The sequence below is a fragment of the Strix uralensis genome, chromosome 16, assembly GCF_047716275.1.
Source record: "Strix uralensis isolate ZFMK-TIS-50842 chromosome 16, bStrUra1, whole genome shotgun sequence".
In the NCBI taxonomy this organism is placed as follows: domain Eukaryota; kingdom Metazoa; phylum Chordata; class Aves; order Strigiformes; family Strigidae; genus Strix; species Strix uralensis.
In genome coordinates, this window is record NC_133987.1 from 7,781,889 (window position 1) to 7,804,140 (window position 22,252).

Sequence of the window (22,252 nt, forward strand, 5' to 3'; positions counted from 1 at the left end):
AATGGCTAGAACGCATCCTGTACATAAAAAAATCCTACATTCATTCACCTGATGAAATAGATCTTATTTCTCTCAGGCTCTAAGACCTTAAGATGGGAGAGTAGGTTATTTTCTTAATACTCTATGGAGCCATATCTCACAAGATCTAAAGAGCACCATGGAAATTTTATTATCTGGTATGCTGAAAGCAAAGGCCGTTTGTCAGAACAAAACAAATGGAAACGGGCTCTACACAAGAATCACTAACAGTTTCAACAAGTAACTCTCAAAAGGTAGAGAGTATAAGTAGTAATAAATGCGTAGCAAGGACAAAGGAAAGACACTGGACTTTTCAGAAGCAATGCTAGATCTCAAAACTTTTCCACTAGGCAAAGGGGGCAAAGTGAACAGAAGGATATCTACCACTGACATTTAACTCCAGAGGCTGAAGAATTGGAATACCTTTGGAATTGGACACAGGGAATAACCTGATATATACTAAGAAGACAAAAGCCTTACAGCTTTACAACCTACCTGCTAAGCTCAGAGAGCAACTAAAAACCAGAAAGCAATGGAAAGAGAGCCTACCATAAGCGCTCCCCGTGATGCTGTTGGTGGGGACGGCGTGTTTCCCGTTCTGAGTGACTGCCCGCACGGGGAGCTGGTGCTGTCCGATGGTCACTGGAGCTGCCTGCTGAAGGATCGTGACTGTCTGTCCTGGAACACCCTGTGCCATCTGACTGGCAACTGTCTGAATAACACGGCTGGCTGTAGGTATTGTGGCAAATGCAATAGTTGGCTTTTCATCCATGCCTGCTTAAGAATAGAACAGACAACAATCATTTACTACCCTGGCTTAGGAGCAGGCTTTATTCTCATTAACATTTTAGCAGTGATATGTACCCCTGGCTTACACATGTGAAAATACCTCAGCACCACAGGTCAGGGATAAATATTTGAAAACACTAAAATATTCTCTGCTGCATATATACTCTATCAATATTAAGAACATTTTTCTTATAGCATAAGCCACTCAGCCAAAAGAAAAAAATAAATTAAGGTTATAAACTTGACCCTTTGTCCTAAAAAGGCATCATCTCCCTTATTGGCACATTATAGCTGTGATATGGACAGCAGTCACTGCAAATCTCATAGCTTACTTTGTAATTACGGGCAAATTGGCCTGACTCTCAATACCACACAGCAGGAGAAGGCATTAAGATCTTAAACACTGCCTGGAGCCAAAAGTCTGCAACAGCTTGCTGTCATGCCTGCATGTAGGTTGATTTACAAAGGAGGTCTTCCCACAATTGCAAGCTTTTGCCAGCTATGGAAGTATATGAAGAAACCAGGAGGGAGGGGGAAAAAAAAAAAAAAAAGGAGGGTGAGTTCCTGGATAGAGGTAACTGTTTGAGAGTACTCAACCACTTATCTCACTTCCCAGGACAAGTAAGGGGTCAAGTCATCAGGTATGTAACAGAGAAGAGCACAGCCTCCTGCAGGGCATGCAGGAAAGGAGAGCCACTCTTCTCTTCCAGGGGCTCTGTGGGTCTCAAAGCAGAGAAGGCTGGCAGAAAGCACAAACTCATTAGTCCTGTAAGAAGAAAAGACTTCTCCTATTTTAACATTAGTAGACAACAGGAGTGGAGTTAGATGGGACATAAAGCACTGAGCTGAGACCTGCGGGCAGGCTGATGGGAAGCAGGGATAGAAAAGGCAAGGAAAGCAGGGAGATTAGGGAGGAAAATGGAGCAACCAGGAAAAACAAAGGGAATGCAGAGACTAGAAAAGGATATGAGTCGGAATAAGAGGGACAAGTAGGGAAAGAACAAGTGACAGCATGAACTAGTGAATGAGAGAAGGGAGCAGCTGCGACTGTTAGTGCTTCAGGAACATGTATGGGATCCAGACAGGAATTTCTAGAGAATGCAAGTGAAACTCAAGCAGGATAACCAGTGCTGAACTAAAAATGCCAGTGGTCCTGTTATTGTGGTTGGAAAAGGTCTTTGTCATTTTTTTCTTTCCCTTGGAGAAGAACCATTGCCCACATAAAAGCAATCAGAATAACTAGCCTCGCTGCTGGTACAACACACATCTTGTAGCACCAAGCCCTTCTGAAATGGTGAGCAGACAAGGTGTTGTCTAGATCACAGCAGGAGAACATTTAACTCACTAAATCCCCCAAGGCTGGAATTTCCAGCTTAGGAAAAGAGGCCTTTGTTGTAACTGGTTTTTGAAGATTGCTTTAATGGGGCACTGCCTGCACACTTCCAGAAGCACATGCTTTCCTCTATGAAACCAGGCCTGCAAAAAAGAAGGACTCAATCATTTATTTACAAGGCCATCCTGAAGCAGAGAGTTTCAGCCCTTCCCAGGCCATCTCTTTTGGCCAAAAAAAAGCACCCATTTTCGTAACACATCCAGATGACCAATACATAGGCATAATATTGATATTGGGGATAATATAAATATTTAAAGCACTGCACATTCTTTCAGCCTCCAAAGTCTGTTAGATTTGTTCCCCACAGCAGACAAAGGAGCACAGCTGTCCTGCTCACTGGTGGAGAATCAAATGGATGAGCTTTTATTTGGTTTAAGTTTTACCTGAAGAAACATCATTTATTAAGCGCTAAGCACCCAGTGAGTAAACAGTGTTTGACACCTTCCCTCCTCACAAGCCTGCTCAAGACTTAGCAGAGTAACAAAGAAGGTGAAAAGCTACCTCGGTGATCACCAGCTAAGTCCAACACTGCTCCTGCAGCTTCATGAGCTCCTCCTGCTGTGCCCTGATTTGTGAGGATGTATCCGTTTGCAGAGTTTGCAGAGGAGGTCACAACTCGGACCATTGTAACAGTGGGAGCTTGCTGAACTACGTGAATTGCATGACATGAAGGCTGTTGTGAAGTCACTATTGATGCTGGCATGTATGCGACTGGTTTTGCCACCAGAGTAGATGGTCGGGGAGGAACAGCCATAATCACTGGCTGGGCACTGACTGGAGATCCTGAACAGAAGAGAGAAGCACACATTAATAGGAGAGGAAAAAAGGCCTCCATTCATTTCATCTATGCCCTTCTAATCTGCAATACTCAGTCCTTCAGCATTAGCTGTAGTAGGGGTAGGAAACCAAAAAATAAGGCTTCAAGAATACCATCTTCCATCTTCTCTTTCCTAACTTACAAAAACCTTACTTGCCATCTGAGCGCACTTCTGTGAATAAAAGCCACAATAAGCACAAAAAAAATGAAGCTCTACTTAATGAGCTCTGCCTTCCAACTTCACCAGAAACACCCTATACATCAGGCCAGTTACAGCACAGCTGACAAGCTGATATGTAACCAAGGCTTAACAAATTACCAAGGCCCTGGCCACAGCACCACAGAGCTCTGTGTAGCCAAGCTGATCTTATCCAGAAGTCTGATAAATTAGTGTGAGCTTCATACTGCCATGGCTACTCTGCTGCCAGTTCTTTAGAGTCACCTAGTTCAAGGTTAGCTCATGTGTTTCTACACATTCCTTTACTTCCTGCCCCCTCATCCAAAGACCAGTAAGAAAAATGGTCTGAAGTCTCTAACAAAAGTGGAAAGAGACCGAGATCCTCCTGTAAGACGTTGGCTGAAGCGTTCCTGCCATGTCCTCAGCATGGCACTTTGTGCAATTCAACAGTCACCCTCTGTGCAACAAGAGCTACTCACCAGGTGCACTCTGTGAATACCGATACTCTGGAACTGAGGCTAACTTTGACCCAAAGTCGTGATCGTGTGGAATGGGTGAGCCCTCCCGTGACAGGCACTCTGGAGTCTGTAGGCCACTAGAGTGAGGGGACAGCAGGCCAGGGTGAGTAGGGGAGGCAGGAGCACTCCTGAAACACCAGAACGTAGGGTTGGCAACTGTAGATGCATTTCAGCCACAAGACAGCAGCAGAGACCGAGAGTTATCTCCAGTGCGGGATTCTCTAGCAGAAGGACAGCCTTTCTTCCACATTACCCACTACAGTCTTGCTGGGAAGAGCTGAAAGGTACACAGTAACCTCACAAATGCTCTAGCACCAAATACGGTCATATTATTCCTTGCTGAAGGAAACTAGACCCTTCAGAGTATGCTTCAGATTTCATTTTAAGACCCACTGCTGACTGAGAAGCTGTAAGTGCCTCACGTTCAGATCAGTTTTATAACTTCAGGCCATTCTCAAAGGATCTTTGTCAGTATTTGAGAGTGACGAGGAAGAAAGACGCAATGTAGATGCAAGTGTCTGGCCCCACATATGCTTACAGGGCAGTTGCTCCCCCTTGTCCCCGTTGCCTCCCTCCCCAGCCACTTGGTTCCCACCTCTGGTCTCACGTGGCCAAACACATGAGGAATTGAACATTTCTATCCTGTTTGTCATTAAAGAGAAGTAGATCAGCTGAAAACCTCTCCTCCTGTTTCCCCCCCATTTTAACAGACAGAAAAGAAGAGGTGTGGGAGGAATGTTACATGAAACTGCTCCAGCTAGTGTTGAATTGCAAGTCTTTATCTTCACAGCTACAGGGCTCAGAGAAAGCTGTCATTGCACACAGCTCCTCTTTTGCAGTCACACCGCTGACTGGAACAGCTACACAGAACACCCCCCATTGCTTCACTGCTGACAGCCACGATCAACCTGATCCTCCCTACAGGAGAGTGTTTTAAATACCACAAAAGTTATTCCCACTATGATCTAATCCACATCTAAACACAGCTTCCCTGAAATGAGAGATTGGCATCTGAAAACACTTACTCGAGTGATAACTGCTTTAAATTTCTTTGAAATGATGCCAAAACAGATATGTTATTTGATGCATTTTTGTAGTTTGGTTCTGGATATTTTTCTTTTGTAAACACTTAAGAAGTCAGAACAATTTTCAGATTATGCCTCAGGACTATTTAACTATATTACCTCTCAAACTATAAACAGAAGTAAAGCTTGCTCACTGTACTTCAGGAGAAGTTTTTGTTTGTTTTCTTTGTAATGAGTCTGGCGCAGAGATTAGAGGAAGTTGGAGTTACCTGGAGGAGAGAGGACCAAAAGGTGTTCGGAAGCAGGACACTCCTCTTTGCCTTCGTTTTCTAAATGCTTGCTCTACTAGTTTGGCTTCAGAGGGAGGGTCAATTCGCCAAAAGGAGCCTTTTCCAGGCTCCTCCTGGGAGCGTGGGACTTTAATAAAGTAACGGTTCAAGGAGAGGTTGTGCCGAATGGAATTCTGCAGGAAGCAGAGGAATGAGATGATTATTTTGCCATGAGGAAGCATATAACAAAGACGAATGGGTTTCACCACACAGCTTAGAACAATAAAATCCACACTGCCAGAATCAATGTTGAAGACAGAAACCAGTCACTCAACTCACACAGCTCCAAAGTCATAGGACAACTGCAAGAGAAAACCTGGGGAAATGTGTCAAGAGTTTCTATTAACCATGCTGAAAGATGGGTTTGCTTGGTACTACGCCATCACTTAAATACATCTGGAGCCAGGCAGTGCAATGACTTTTCTGTGGAAAGCAATGAAAGCAGAGTTTTTGCTGAGGCAGGGGGAAACCACTGTAAACCACATCAGAACTCTCTCAAAAGACAGGCTTTATTCTAGGCAAGCGGAAAAAATTGCCTGAGCCTGTGCTAACTGCTTACCTGCCAAACGATCACCGGGGTGCCCAAACATGCCCTAAAGGACACTGCATCTCATGGTAATCATAATGCAAGCCAGCCAGCATGCCCTCAGACAGCTGCTTCTGAGAAAAACCCATTATCTATGTGGTACTAGTCTAGCACTGTACAGATCTCCAGATGTTCACAAGACTATTTACCCTTTTCATTGCAAAAGCACATCTCTTACTGGGTGTAGCAGTGTCTTCTGGGCTAGGGGAAAGGCTCAGTAAGCCCAGGTGTGCACAAGCTCATTCCTCTTCTACTTTCAAAACAAAACAAGAGCTTTTGTAGCAGCTTTAGATGAGCTCTTCACAGTTGAAGCCTTACAATGACACTGGTAGGGGAGGGGAAAAGGCAACTTCACCCTCCACTGAAATGCAGCTCTCTTTGAAGCAGGATGCACCAACTCATCCGCAAAGCACAATTCTGCCGAGCAGGTTAAGGCAGGAAGTGAATTCCACAATTAATTAGAACTGCAGGGAAAAGCCAGGGAGGCAGAAATGTATTTATTCCAACTGTACTCAAAGTGCACCAAGTAGTACTGCTCCTGCCAGTTGAACACAATGAAATCGGCAGCTGCAACAGTCTTTCCAGCTGCATTAGTGTATTATATTCAAATGACAACACCCATCTGAGAGGTGCGATGCCAAGAAAAAGTCTGAAAGCAGGTGGAGCTGAGGTTTCTGGAACTTCGAAAGCAGCCCTCAAGTGAACATTTAAGCTTGATTTAGCATGTGTTAACGACATCCAAACTCTCCTATGAAGCCCATCAGATTTCCTTTAATACCACAAGGAAGGCACAGACTCAAAGTTCCACAAGTTCCCATTCTGAGATTCAAAACTTGCAAACTGACTTAGGCAATGCAGTTGATACACTGGGAAAACAAAACATCTGTGATGACTTAAGGTGTTATGATTAAAAACTGGGACCTCAGTTTTAGGACGGACAGCTTCTGCTTGGACAGGTCACGCCAAACAGAGAAGATGAAGGTTTAAGCAAGATTCAGGCAAGTATCTGGGCAGAGGAGTGACTGATGTGGGAAAAGAAAAAACAAACAAAAATGAAAGACACACGACTACGGCATTAATAGACACCAGAGCGCCCAACAGTAACACACTACATTGCCCTAGAAAGTATTTCAAAAAAACCTAATCACCACAAACTAGTTAGCTTACGCTAAACAAATTCACTCTGGGAATAGTCAAAGCAGCTCTATTCCCAGTTCCCCAAATCTTTAATAAATGCATTTCAAAGCAGATAAGCCCTGTCAAAGTAGTTTAAAAGCTTGTCAGAGTCAAAAACTCACCTGCCAGCCTTTGTCAGCAGTCCTGTAATACGGATAATGCTTGGTAATGTGGGCATAGATCCCACTTAGTGTTAATTGCCTGTCCTGGGCTGAAGATATAGCCTGCACAATTAGCTGAGCGTAAGAATAAGGTGGCTTGGACTCATCCTAAAGAAAAAAAACAAACAGAAGTTCAGTCACTAACAAGATTCCTACACAAGAGCATACCAACAACCCAAACAAAAAAGCACATTGGGCTGTAGTTTTCACAGATGCTAAGAAAGCATCAGGGGCAACTAAAAGCAGCATCATCCTCTTCCCTTTCACTCCTGTTTTATACTGCCACCTCCCAATTTAGCACAAGCATTTGTGTGCAGACAGGATTACAGGACCAAGCGAGACCAAAGTATCTCCTTCCCTCTCCCCACACACACATAAAAGCTAACTTTAATCTGATGCCATTCCCCACTGACTTTAACACACATGCTTACACCAGCCCAAGGAATAGGATCAGGACAAGCAATTGGAAGCAGAGTTAGAGGGTGCAGGGTACATTCACCGCTTACTGTTCCTGAAACTAAAGCCTTCAGTTCTGCCCAGCTACAACTACACTTTGTTAGAAAGGTTTCATGCAAGTATGCTATCAGCTCTCCTCCCAGCAACAAGCCCAATATGAAACCTGATCCTGTCCCTTCCCCTATCCAGCAGGATTGGTTTCATTCTAGGAACTTTAATTTGTTTGCCAGATCTCATATTCCCAGCTCTTCATATTACTCCATCAAGAACAGCCCTTCTTGTCTCAAGGGAGAATTCAATCTACAAAAAAGCCATCTAGTATTGTGCTCCTCCACCCAATCCCAAATCAGGTGGTTTTGGATCTAGACCTTTAACTTTGATCTGAAGATCAGCTCACCAAAATTAAATTTTATCATTATAACTAAGTTATTTTTTAATCTAAATTCCACTTGCTACTCTCCTCATTTAATGCTTGCTTAACAGGCCTTTGTGTTCGTTTTCAAGTCAGACTACAGACTTCTCATGGTAAGGATCTGGTTTCTTCCCCTGCTTGCCCTTTCTCCAATTGTGTGAGAAAACAAGACTGAATTTTAATGCACTCCTTTATGGGTTATCAAACAAGCAGAAAAATTCTTATCACTTAACCATTTTGGTGAATGACTTGAATACATTTTGGGCAGCTAAGGAAGCAGATTCATCATCTACTACTACTAAGACGCTGGTTTGAAGACACAGTCTCAAAATCCTGGAGGATACTGTATACAGCACCCTTATAGCCAGAGTGTTCTTTGACCCCTTTTAACTATATCTAGCACTGGCAACAAACTGCTGGGTCTTAATAAGCCTCCCAGTGAGCACTGCTGGGTAAGTAATGTTTCTCTGAACCTTTGGGCTGTCCCCGCCAGATGCATCTGCCTGCTGTTCTGATGCTGCTTTTGCAGCATACTCTGCTGCCAGCTGCAGATCCGAGGTAATGTTGTGAACAAAACGATATCCTGAGGATCCAGCACCACGTGGACTGGCCGGGCAAGAGTTGGGAACACTGCAGAGGCAAAAAAGAAATACAGTTATTCATTACTTCATTTATTAACAAGACGCATAGTTCTTACTCTCTAAGGTACACTAAAGCTCCCAGGTCATTGAGAAGCAGATATGCACTGGGCTTATTTTTGCCCCTGTGGCTTATCCAAAGCCCAGAGATTGAGAAAAAAACCTGCCAGAGATAAAACTTGAATTTCTACAAAATCCTGACCGCCCCCCTTGCCTTTCTGCAATCGCAGGACAGCAGTCTCAAAGCATTAAACAACTCCTCTGTGTTTAGAGAAGCACTTAGAACAACATACGCTGTATCAGGGATGAATACTTAAACTAAATAGCTTGCTATTATAACTTGTAAACAAGCAATACACCACCCTCCTTATAACACAGATAATATTTAATCAATACTTCTAACAGATACAGGCTATGGTCTTTTACACTATCAATGCACCTAGTGCAGGCATCTGCCATGAAGGCCCCTGTCTGAACACAACACCTGAGCTTCAGAAGATCATACCCTGATCAGTGCCACACAGGTATTTCCGTGATTCACCAGCACACAAATGCAGGTAACAAAAGAGAGCTGCAATCACTAATACACAACACAGAAGGTAGCTCGCTCAGCTTTGGCTAGTATGGCGAAAAGCCACATTTAGAGCCCCAGGGCCACCACAAGATGGCATTACAGGAACACCTACTAAGCAGGAAAGCCATGCTAAAGCTGATAAAAAGCTACAAACAAATAAAAGGTGGCTATAATTTGCAGCACCACTCAGGCACACAGAAGCGAGTGCTACAAGATGAGAACTAATCAGAAAGGCTTGTCTAGGGATCACACATCTTTGATTTGTGGGGTTGGAAGGACAGGAGAGGAAGGATGAGTCTGGGAATTTGAGGTTCCCTTTTTCTGTCTCTGCTCTGTGCCGTCCAGCATCGAGGGGTGCAATGCCAGAGCAGCATGATGCATAGCCAAATCCCAGGATTACATATGTCTTCTACATAAGAGCAGAGAAAGAGTGAACAAGAAAGCAAAACAATACACAGAAGATTTACATAGCAAAACAAGCAGTTCAAATTGTATGAAGAGATGCAAATTGAAGCCCACAGCTGGGAACCAGAATTCAGTAAAACTGGCATAAACAATCCTCTTACCAGTCAAATGCCCAACAGCAGTGCTAACCCTGAATAACCAAATAAATGCAGTAACTGACACTCAGAGCACTGTGCTAAATACTGCATGAGAAAACACAGATCACAGTCCCTTCCTCAAAAAGGTGACTGTCTAAATAGCTTCCCCACATGCACGTACACATGCAGACTGAGAGGAAACAGTGAGACAACCCTTGTTTGCTCAACGGGCAATACCTTCGGTGCACAAGCAATCTGACAGTGTAAGGAATGACCATTTCCTACCACAGTCCAGCTTGTAAACTGAGAAGTACTGCTTTTCCTTGTGGCATCTTTGCAAATGGCTGCAGTGCTGAGCTCAGCACAACCGAGACTGGTTTCTTATAAAAGTGAATTACAGGATGGGGAGGTCAGGGGAGAGGGAAAAAGCAACAAAAATATCCAGCCACAACAAACCCTTGCAATAGGAAACCCGACCTCACCCATCTCCCATATAGTGGCCACTGAAGTGTTGCACAGCACCTGATAACCCTTTCGGTTCCCACCGATAGTCATTGGCATTAATGGGAGATGCTGCTCAGAAGCACTGCAGGAGGGAAAGCTTTCAGGAGGTGCAAGGTATGTAATGTTGATGAGCCCATATATATAAATCTCCCCCTGCCAGAGATAAAGGCATTTCTTACCTAGTCTTTCAAAAAGCAGAGACCTGTTTGTGCAGGAAAATGAATCAAAGTTCGCTATTTCAAGCTTTAAGCCTGCTTTGGAAGTGGATAATGCTAAACCACAGAAGACACTCTTGATGTCTTAGTATTCACATGGGGAGCTGGTGTGAATTTAATTATTCCGCTGTCATTTTTCAATAGCTTTTCCACATACACACTCCTTATAATGTGTAGATAATTACAAATGAAAGCCATTTTCATACATGAAACAATGACAAACCAAAAAACACAGCAATTCTTTTTATCTTTGTGTTTGGCACCCGAGCAATTATTGTAACACATGGACTAAGAATGGAATGAGATGAAACAGTTTTTTTGATTTTGTTCTTCATCTGCAGAAATACATGAACAGCAAACCACAGAGACAGCAGCCAAAACTCAAGTCAAAGATATGGAACAGAGAAAAGTTCTCCAGTAAATCCACGCTCTGTAGAGTGCTGTATTTCTGTACCTTTCTTTGGGTAAGTAAATAAATAAATAAAACTAGTATGGCTTCAAAGACTGTCCCATGCACTCCAGATACAAGAATTGATTTTGTTTCTTCCAAGATCAGCAGAGCAAGTAGTCCAGTTTTTGCTGGTCATTTTAGCTTCTGAGGCTGAATGACTTTTAAGTATGATTTCTTGCCTTTTTTTTTTTTAAAAAAGGGAGAAACCCTTACCCTGCAGGGCCATGATTCTCTTGAGTGCTGACAAAGCCCTTCCAACCTGAAGTGCTGTTAACTTTTAGAAAAGCCAGCCTCTCCCAGTAGATAGTCACTGAAGAGCTTGATAGTCCCCCTAAAGAAGCAGCTGTCCCTTGGGACAGCCACAGCAGTAGCCAAATATTTGGAAGAGGTATTATTATTTTACCAGAATGAAGCACTTTTGTTCAGGTAGACCTGCTTCCTTTCAGCCTAGATCAACAATCGAGACACATGATAACAGAACAAACAAGATGAACTTTTAGCCGCTCCATACACATGCTGCTAAGTGTTCAAGCTCTCAGTCAATCATCAGAGAGCTCTTCAGAGGGAAGGGAGAAAGAGCTGACTACTGGAAAAAACAAGGAGACACAACCTGTCCCATCCCCCCAACACAGGACAGGAGGAGTGAAGAAACAGTTTTACTAAGAATACCCCTCAGAGTTAAGTTAAAATTAAACATTAGTGCAGTCAAAAGAAAACAAGCAAACAATGCAGTGACATCAGTTTCCTGGAGTTCCTGGAATTCTCCTCGCCACCCAGAGCTGGGGATGCTTGCATGCACTCACACCCCCTTTAAAAATGCTATGGAACAAAAAGACTTTTCCCTACAAACACCTGTTTGCGCTATAAAACAAAAATCAAGTGTGAAGACAGTGATTATGATTAGCTGGATATTAATATTGCATCAATACGTGGTGATAACTTGATCCATTTTAACATTATAAGCTTTTACTGAGAAAAGCATAGCTAGGCCTACAATGTCACCCAGCTCTCAGACATCCTAACTTACTGTGGTGATCCATGCTTACTGACCATGCAGACAATCTTAGTTTACAAGCAATCCAAGCTTATTTAGGTTAAGCTTGTCTGTTACAGAAGAGAGCATTTTGGAGAGGAAGCAAGTGTTTTATACCATTGAAAAACACAGAGCATGTAAGCAAACCAGCTGCAATCACCCACAGTCTTAAACCCGTGGCACCATGGTTAATCCCCCAAGTCCCAGAGATCTTTGATATCCACTGAGGATTCAGCATCTCAACTTGAAACACTGACTGCATGCAGCCATTGAACCACAGTTCCCCAAATACCACACTGAGACTCATCTTCAGAATCAGACTACAACCACGTGCTGAATCACATCAGCCCTTTGCAGCATGTTTTCCATCCAACACTTAACCCTTCTTCAGCTGGAAGGCCAGAAAAGACAAGGGCTGAATGCAGTGTTTGCAATACATTCACTCACGTAAGGGGCAGAATGCCTTTTAAACACAGGGCTTAATTTCTGGCTATTGAGAAAGTAACAGTTCTTCATAGCATCATGATTCACTTTCAACTCCAGCCAACAAGAATCTAGCCTCTTAAGTTCACAGCGCTTTCTAGCAACAATGATGTCTTTAAACACCAGCTATTGGAGAATACGTACAGCCTCCTGCATTTCTGCTGGAAAGTCCAAAATCAGTCTGCTTTACCTAAAGAATCAGAGTGCAGAAATAGGACATTCCACTGGGTGGATGGTGTATCCACACCCACGATGCTGTGTGTTGGCTTTTCTCTTCTCATTTCAAAGAAAGGAGGACACAGCAGATCCAGAGAAGGTGCTGATGGGGATAACTAGGATAATCAGAGATACAGAATGGATTCCATACAGGAAACAAACAGTTTAAGACAGAAGCCGAGGTGCAAAGTGACAGAGCCTGTAAGAACAAAGCCAAGAGGAGGTGTTCAACTCCTGGGCTCTTCCAATAGAAGAGGTGATGAACACAGAATGAAACTAAGCAGCATGTCCAAAACAAGTGAAAGCGCTCCTACATTTGTAGTCACCCTGTGGAACGATATGCTATAAGACAGGGTTGATGCTACACATCTATGTGAATGCAAAAGGCCGTTATACAAGTTCTTGGGGAAAGGAGGAAGACAGGGAATCCATCAGGGGCTTTATTAGAGAGATGGTCAGGAAGTCCCTGCTCTGAGGCAGTCCCTGATCCAAGAAAATGGTGCAGGCAGACTGCATGTAAGTCAGCATTACACTGTTTTCTGTGTTCTTATATTACCCCAAAGATACCCATCTGAGGCAGAAGACTGGGCTAGAGGGATGTGTTGCCTGAGCACATACAGAGATTCCTCTGTATAAACCTCCAGACTCTCTCAATACTAGTCACATTTCACAGATGGGGGGCGGGGGGGGTAATAAAAAATGAAGCAACAAGCGGTTAAATGATTTATTTATGGTCATACAACAAGTCTGTGAATAAGCTGAGAACAGAAACACTCCCAAACTCCAGTGCCAATTTCTCCAGAATGACAGACAGTACAAGAATGCAGGAAAGTTGCCCTATTACTTAATTTCATTCTTTCCTGCAAGAAGGATATCTGTAGGGATCAAGCTATACAGGCTTAATTTAAGCCAGATATATGGATAAAGCACCTACCCTCTCTATGAAAAGAGGAAAGATTACCTGGGATCCTACAGAAAATTGTTCACCTGACTTAAAATCTGCAATGCTGAGGAGGAAAAAAATCCACCTCTTCAACTTTGTGGTTTAGGATATGGTATGCACATGGGCAGTGCCTTTGAAAAATGCCTAAGTGCACATTTGTGAAGCAGGTACAAGAGACATAGCAGTGATAAGACTCACAAGTTTGGCAACACTGCCGATTCCTGTCTGAATAGGCAATTTTTTTTTAAGTCCCTTTTGAGTACAAAGGGAGAATTCCCATTTCTTAACATCTTCCCCAGTCTCCTCAAATGCAAATTGGAGATGTGTTGCCCTGCACACAAGGACTATAGTTAGAGAAATGCCACAAACCTCAGACTACCCCTATATTCCATTTCATTAGCCTGCAAAAAGGGGCACCAAAGATATAGGGAGACTTTTTAACATGCAATAAGCAAGAATCAGGTCAAAGTACAGCACTTTGACTTGTGAAACAAGCATTTCCACGATACACCAATCAGCAATAATGGGTGAGAATCCTCTGCCACTCTCTCCTTCCTCGGCCTAGCCCCAAAATTGTAACTCAAAGAAAGGCAAGTCCTTGCACGTTGCATATTTCAGACAGGTTTCAGAAACAATCACAAGTGGTGAGACTGCCAAACCAAGCTGGATTTTGATGTGAAAGGAGAAATCTGAGAGCCTCCCTGCTTGCTTAATGCTGAAGAAAAACAAAGCTGTCGAACAAGCCACAGTGAGAGAAAGTTAGCTATCCACAAAAGTCGAAGTTCTTATTACTTGTCTGTGCTCCAGTGGTTCCCCTCTTTGAAAGGGAGTGAGCTCACTGTGACCATGGATTTAGTGAACATTTTATACGGATCAGGGGAAGAGGAAGTGCTCGTGTAGCTGGTGACATCTGTAACCTTTCCTCCAGCACATGGCTTGGCACATCTCCTCTAGCACATGGTCCATTATCTGACTTAAACACGTGTAGGAACTCCCAAGCCCAGTATAGATTGTTGCTTTTCTTATGTGATGTATATGCATCACACTAGTTGGCTTGTGGTTTGGAGACAAGGGTGATTAAAAATAATCACCAGTCTGTCCAATTGTGGGAGTTACCCAAGCTGTATATTCTGCCCAAATGCAGGAAGTAATGGATAACCAAGACAATGCAAAAGAGCCTGCAAAAAACCTGCCTTGGAGCTCTTCACCCGCTTTTCAGCTAAATGGTAATAGTGCTACAGAAACAAGGAAAGCCTGAATGAAATGGAGCAGGCAATATTTATGCAATCCTGTTACAGTGAGTGAATGCATCCACTGAAGTCTGGGTTCATTCAGCTTCCCACTACATACCTTTAGAGAAAATGTGCTAATTCAGATTAATCCCAAGTGTTCTGAAACAGTGTTGTACGGCTGTCCTAGAGCCTATTAAAAAGCACTCCCTTTTTCCAAGCCAAGTCTGAATGAAAGCACAGCCAGCATTTATTTGCATGTCTACTATGACATGGCTCACACACACACACTCTTCGTCACGCTTTGCAGACTAAAAGCTCAATACATAATTTATCTACTACACACTCTTGGAAAATAGTAATTACACTATACATGCATAAAAATCAGACAATGAATTTCAATGACCTGTTAAAGGCCACAAAACAAGTTGGTGGCTAAGCCAAGATAACTGCACTTCCTAGAGTGCAGGCCTCTGAATAATCCACTATCAAAGCATGCAACATGTTACTGAACTAATTTTGCCTAGTGAAAATAAGGAAGAAAAGAAATAAAGTTTAAAGAATATAGCTTATGAAACCATGGCAATTCAGCTCATATCTTCTGGTTTACTAATCAAGCTTATAAAACAAAAGATGCAGAAGGATATCAGCTGATCTTTCATTATTCATACCACTAATTTCATTGTAAACTGGGTATCAATCCTTCTAGCAGCGGATGAACATGGGCAGGCACATTAAGTACTAACAATTAAAATACAAATTTGGGTCCACACACAAATATGTACCAGTCTTGCTATTAGCACAGAACCTCACCAGACACTTTTCAAGCAGTGGTTCTCACAGGGCTCTACATGTCAAAGAAGTTATTTTTTTTTTTTTTACTGATAAAGACTGTATATGAGCTAACTATTAATGCCTTTTCAGTGAAAAAAAACAAACGAGTACAAGACAGTGTTCAAGCCCACAGTCATTCTGGTACAGAGATAAGCCAGAAGCAGCAGCTGTAAAATATGAATAACTATACTGACCTCCATAGTACAGCATTTAGTATTTCTTTATTGTAGCTTTTTAAAATATATATCAGTGAGAACATAATTGCTGTTTAGAATCGGGAAGCACGCAGAGAGAAATAATTTCATTTTCATGAACACTAAAAAAAAATAATTAAGCCTAAGGGGCAGTGCTGGAGAGAGATGCTATTTGGAAAACTGAGCTAAGTTACTGCTACAGGGTCATTAACACCAACAGGAAAATAATAAAAGGAAAACTAAACACTGTAAATCTAAACTCCAACTCAGCATGACTTTGAGACCAGGAATAGGCTCCTACATCACACCTTGTCTCTGTGGGTCTGTTTATAATCCAAGCACAAGCCACTCTGGGGACTAGATTGCAACACATATATGGAGTCACATTCATGTAGATATCATGGACTTACAGCAAAACCAGGCAGAGCTAAGTGTTTGTAGCATAGGTGAGGAACTTCACGTCACCAGTGTCACCCAAAGAGGATCCTCCAAATGCAAGCTGCAGAACCTTAAAGCCATGTACCAAAAGACTGTCCCTTAACTCCTGAAATTGTGAATCAGTTTTACCCCCCAACAGGCAGAGATTAATTTAACCAAACTACACATGGTTTTCACACAACTTTTCAGTGCCTTGAATCTACTGAGATGTGGTGCTACTCTGCCCTTTCTTATGTTGTGTAAAATGGCAGGCTGCTTCTACGAAATTCTTATAACCACAGTGGCCTTTTCCTTTTTGGAACATGCAAGTCTGACTTTTTAAAAAAGGAATTTTGAACTCAAAGCAGGAAGAAATAAGCCATGGCTGTGTGTAAGCCTCACAGCATGCTGCCAACCAACATTTTCCCTTAAAGCTGTACAACAGCATTCAAAACACATCTACAAATGGCCCCTCCTGGAGATAAAACACCTAGCTAAGAAAACAGTGGACACATTTCTCCCTAGGAGTAAGCAGGAATCTTGCTTTGCAAAGCTGCTGAGGGTGGCAGGTTTGGTTTTGTTTAACTAAAGCTCATTCCCTCTGTAGGCAGTGCACTTTGCAGAGGGAAAATAAACAGGCTGGAAAAAACCCAGAAGCTTGCAGGGGGCAACCTGCAGGGAAGCAAGCTGCAATGTAAACAGGGAGGCAGAGCAGGGCCGGGGTCAGGAGGGCAGGGCAGGATCTGGCGGTGGGAGCACAGGTACAGCCCCTGCCCCGCTCCGGGGCGGAGGCAGGAAAAGGGGCCAGGAGCCACTTTCCAAAAAGGAAATTTCACCCTGCCCAGGATTTCCAAACTGCAATAATTTTCCACGGGCCAATCAGGGAGGAGCGAGGCAAACGCACCAAATTAGGAAAGTAAATACTAGAAGGGGGAGAGGGAGGAGGAGGAGAGTCCAGCTCATGCAACCACCTCCCAGAGCCAGCGATGGGAGAGGGGTGTGGGTCCCACGCCGAGCCCCCACTAGCCCTCACAGACTTGCCCTTGGGAAGGGGGAGAGGACACTGTGCCAGCCTCACCCACCACTGAATTCACCAAGATAGCTAAGAGCTGCCCTGAAAGCCAGATGGCCAGAACGCTCCCCAAAGAGCGTTCCTTTTCTCAGGCTGAAACACCCAAATCACTTCCCAGAGCCTGGCCCCCAGGGTACGAGAGCTGCAAGACCCTGCCGGGGGAGAGGGGAAGGTTGAAGGGGCTGAGCAGGGATGTTTACAAATGTGTCAGCCCCTCCTCTGTAAGAGGAACTCGAAAACGAAAGGGGTTTGGCAAGCGAAACCTCAGATGTCTTTTGAGGTTTTCTGAAGACTTGGCTGGATTAGCTTCTGCTCAAGACAAACGGATGCAACAATTAATCATCCTTAGTAAACACACTGTTAGGGGCTGAGCACAATTCAACACTACTATTTCCACTTTCTCCTTATGCAAAAGAAACATTCTCAGGGAGTCAAATATCAGTTGCAGGCATATGCCAGAGTCAGAAGATACAGCCTCTGTTAGTAACACAAACCACACTGTGCTGCTTTGCGCAAGATGACTGAATGGAAACTAACTACCATATGTTGGCAAAGAAACCATCCCCCTCCCCTCCCAGCAACAAGCTTCATCTAAAAAGAGAAGGTTAAATATAAACTCAAAGCAGTGCCTGAACAGAGGACTAAAACCACAGCCACCTCCAGCCCCCTCTTTCTAGAATATCTGCACTGCACATCTGTGCAGCTCTGCAAGACTGGTGGAAAAACCCAAACAAGCAAGCGCCTCCACATCTATGCAAAACTAAACGGGCTTCATTGTGACACTGAAGTTGTTCTCAGACAAGTCAATTTGAATACTACTCACTGAATTAGTGCTAACTGTCAGAAGATGTTTGTCTATTACACTTTTTTTGCAAATGTACAGACAAGAAAACAAACCAAAAGCTATTACTATTACCAGATACACTCTTGCTATTCTGAGGCCTGCACATTTTAAAACTCTAATACATCATTCTATATCATGAGTCTACTTTATAAAATTTATTAATACTTCAAGCTTTAATGTTAAAAGATTACACGGCAACTCCATAACATCAACTCTTTGCTGAGAAAGAAAGAAAATATTCCAGACAGTAACTTGATGTGCAGGTTATTTCTGCTGCACATTCATGAATCAGATAATTTACAAAACAGGATACTCGCACAGATGTACATTCAGATTGCTACAGCCCCTCAGTACATGGTCAGCATCCTACCCCCATTTCCTTCTATTCCCAGGAAATCATGTGCCAAATGGCCACTCTTGTCCCTAACTTCAGATAACACCAGCACCACCCAGCAACAACAGAATATTATTGAGATAAAAATAAAACAGGCAGTCCTAACATAGAAAGGACTTGCCTGCTTTCTTTTCTCCATGCATATAGGTAGCTCTTGATAGATATTTCTAATTCCACTGCCAAAGATAGACTAGTAACTCTATAGTGTGAAACTAACACTCAAGTTCCCCCCTGAACCCTTCAAGCTCTTAATCAAAACCCTTGTGCCCTACTTCCAGCCACCAGAACATAGTTTTTAGCAATCTTTCATAATTTTGAACATCAGATATTTAACTAGTCATTTTTAATGGGGCATTTCACACACCAAGTATACCAAACAAAACAGGGCTGACAGACTTGTGTCCAAGAACAGATGGAGTTTCCAGAAAGCACACTTTGGATAGTTAACATCTTACCTGATAGTGCCTGTGGGGGATGGGAGGGGACTGACCACGCTCCGGAGATCCGGCTCCGGGATGTGGATCTTCAGAGGCGATATTTGAGGGTAAAGTGGCCGAAGGGGAGGCGATGAGGCTTCCTCTTTTACTTCCTCTTTATGGTATAAAGATGTGAACTGGATCTTTATAACCGTGCTAGGGAATCGGAAAGTACATCTGTAAGGGCAAAAAAAAAAGGGTAAAGTCAATTTCACACATGATACTAAACATATTTAAGTGTTTTTGTATGCAACTGGTCAATCATTAATTGATTCACAGCACAGAAGTCCACCATTCTCCATAGCGTCTTTTTGCCAGTGTCTGGGGCAGAATTACTGATCATTCATAGAGCTCTGTAAATGTATCATAGTGTGTCATGTATCACTGAGTGATTAGATGCAAGCTGAAGGTTTGGGTAGGTGAAGCGATTTCCCCAAGGCCATGTATTCAATGACTAAGCAAGATGCAGCACTATAACGACTGCTATATCAAGGACTAGGATTTATCTTTTATTAGCTCCTTGCAGGTAACTCAGGAAGATACAAGTTACTAGGAAAGTATCAAACCACAAGGAATATGGAGCAAGAGAGACATAAAATCCGAACAGAGCAACAAACAGCCTCCAGGTAAGACCAGACAGCACTATTTAAAGACTGGCCTCTACAAATTGTAAATTAATACCCATTGATATCTCTGCACATGATGCTAAAGGATCATCTAGCAGGTTTCAGATTAAAATACATTCATATAGAAGTGCCTGCCTTTAGATAACATGGGTTATAGGTAGCAGGATCAGAACATGGCCCCTGCAAGCCTACAGGACCTCATTTCTTCTCTAAATAACACTTCTTTCCAACTGTTATTTAGGGGGAAAAAAATAATAAAAAAAAAAATCACACACCTACAAATGTAGCCTTTAGGAGATGCTGGGAAATTCAAAAGGAAATAAGCACTGACATTTTCCATATTTGAACAGAAAGCTTTCTAATTTATAGTGTCTACAACAGGCACAGGGCTGTAAGAGCGAGTGTTCTGCAATTCTTCTTATTGCACTTTAATTAGACAATAATGTGCAATCAATACAAGCTTTCCAGGGATCATTTCACTGATACTAAGGTTAAAGCAGCAGGAAATAAAAACCAGGTTTCACCGTGGGAAAGGCCAACAGAGCACAGTAATTGTGTTGGCTTCCAGCATCTTGCCTATAGAAGGAAATGAAGGGACTCGAGCAGTGTTGTTCTAGCACTGTAAGTGCTGGTGGGGGCTGAACATAATTCTTCTAACCAGTGCATTACTGAATCCTGCCAGGTAACAGAACGAGGTGGCAAGCAAGTAAATCCATATTTGTGACCACCTTATCTTAATGCTGCTATTGATAAAAATGCAGAGAAACAACCTATTACAGCTCTAAAAACATACTCTCTTGCTCCTGGTTCTTACAGCAGAACTAGCTTGTGCAGAAAGTAATGTTCAGAAACCTGCCGTGAAGAGTGCAAAATTATCATTCAGATATGGGAAGCTCATTCCCATCTCCCACCTCATCTCTCAGAGCTGGCTTAGCACTCAGCGGCTTGGACTCACAATGGCTCTGCTACGTACTGCAGGAGTTTGCATTGCATTTTATTCACTTCAGAGGTCCTGCCACCTGCACTCATTAATGCATTAAATAAGAACATCATTGCTGGCAATACAGCCTAATTGTGTTTATCTAACCCTTCTAAACACAGTTCCCTGCAGACTCAATACAAACGCACGATTCAAATCAGCAGCCTGTCCGTGCCTTGCAATGTCTGCCAGCAGCAGGCACACAGCCTACTGAGATGAACCTGAAACAAGGCTGTTGAACCACTACTCTGGATTTTAAGCTTTTGCACTGCTACATGGATTTGCTTATAGAAAAAAAGCAGAGAATACATAAATCTGCAATGAACATCACATGGACTGAGGCTCAATACCAATATGAGCAAAGCTTCATCATTTCTCAAGCCCTTACCAGGGAAAAGCTGAGCTTTCTTTCACAGAGCAATGGAATTCTCTGCTGTCACGCCAGGTGCTCAGCATTTTTCAACATCTGAGTCAAGAACAAATCAGTCCTTGTTTAACAGTGTTCAGTGCAATCCCAACCCACTGCTGATCTCACCAGGCCTGACTGCACAGAGCCCTAAGGCAGTTTTGCAGCACTGTTGAGGACAGAAGATCCCCACTGCAGCTTCATACCAGTAAGGAGCTCTATCCCACTGCCATTTAAGTCTTCCTTTTCAGAAGGACCCAGTAATGCAAGTCCCACATCTCCTACACACTACTGCTTCCAGGTGATGGTGCAACTACTCAACTCCACTATACTTACTGATGCTGTAACAATGTTAGATAAGAAGGTGATACCTGCACCCAAAACACTGAGGCACTCCCATCAGTCTGCCAGTATGGGCAATCTTAAGAAACTCTGTTACTCTTCCAAAATCATGAGTCAACCTGAAATAGGAAGTCTAAACTAACCCAGTAAACATGTGTTGAAAAGGCCTATCTAACAGTGCTTTTCCTTGAGAGCTCCCCAAAGCTATCCAATTCAGCCACATGATTTACCCGCAATCTCAGACTGGAACAAGGGAAGAGAAACAGCGAAGCTGGGCTGGGCTGACTACACAAGCAAACAATTTGTTGGCTGCTGTGATTTGTTTTTAGAAAGACAGGCTTCCCAATCCACTGAAGAACCTAGGACATACAACTAGCTTTCACAGATTATGCTATCCAGCACATACATGGCCATTTTGTAAGGAGCCAGTCCCAGAAACATCAGAGTGGATATATGCAAGGGTGCTCACAGCTTTAGAAGGCTTCTGCAACCTGGTCTGTGCTGGCTTCCAGTATTGACACTGCCTGCAAAGCCAAGGTGGGGGTAATTTATCTGAATTTATGCTTTTACTGCTGTAAAAACCTGGGACTCAAGAAATGGAAATGCAATGCAAAATAGATTGTAAATTCCTGCGGAACTCCTCCCCTCCCTCAGGGGTGAGAAGGTGCCTGGGATTAACGTTATTGTTCCAGTCTCTATCACAGCCACCACAGTAATGCAAACAATGCCAACAGCACAGCCCAAGTCACTGCTTCAGATCAGCATACACACACTAATACTGGGGCACTGTGTCAATGAGAAATCAGAAAAGCATGATTTCTGAATCATCTTCTCACAGGAAGCTCACTTTTCATTACACTGTACCTGAACACAGTTTTAATGAGCTTTTCTAATTGTTCCCTTAACCACTTTCTGACCAAAAGAGAATAAATTCAAATTATATCAGGTAGTCCTATTTAGGAATGAGGCACATTAACATAGG

The 22,252-nt window shown here is 43.0% G+C and overlaps 1 protein-coding gene across 2 annotated transcripts in view; it reads right to left on the reverse strand.

Annotated features, from left to right (window-relative positions):
• Positions 1–22,252, reverse strand: part of FOXK1 (forkhead box K1) — a 57,213-nt gene that overhangs the window by 11,247 nt on the left and 23,714 nt on the right. The window contains exons 2-8 of one of the 2 annotated variants that reach the window (XM_074885598.1): positions 18,897–19,094; positions 8,332–8,488; positions 6,952–7,098; positions 5,008–5,201; positions 3,675–3,841; positions 2,702–2,983; positions 568–792 (exon numbers count right to left, since the gene is read on the reverse strand). In XM_074885598.1, the coding sequence (XP_074741699.1) occupies positions 568–792; positions 2,702–2,983; positions 3,675–3,841; positions 5,008–5,201; positions 6,952–7,098; positions 8,332–8,488; positions 18,897–19,094 (1,370 nt within the window). Of the gene's footprint in view, positions 1–567; positions 796–2,701; positions 2,984–3,674; positions 3,842–5,007; positions 5,202–6,951; positions 7,099–8,331; positions 8,489–18,896; positions 19,095–22,252 lie in introns of both variants that reach the window. The other variant, XM_074885597.1, reaches the window with a different exon arrangement.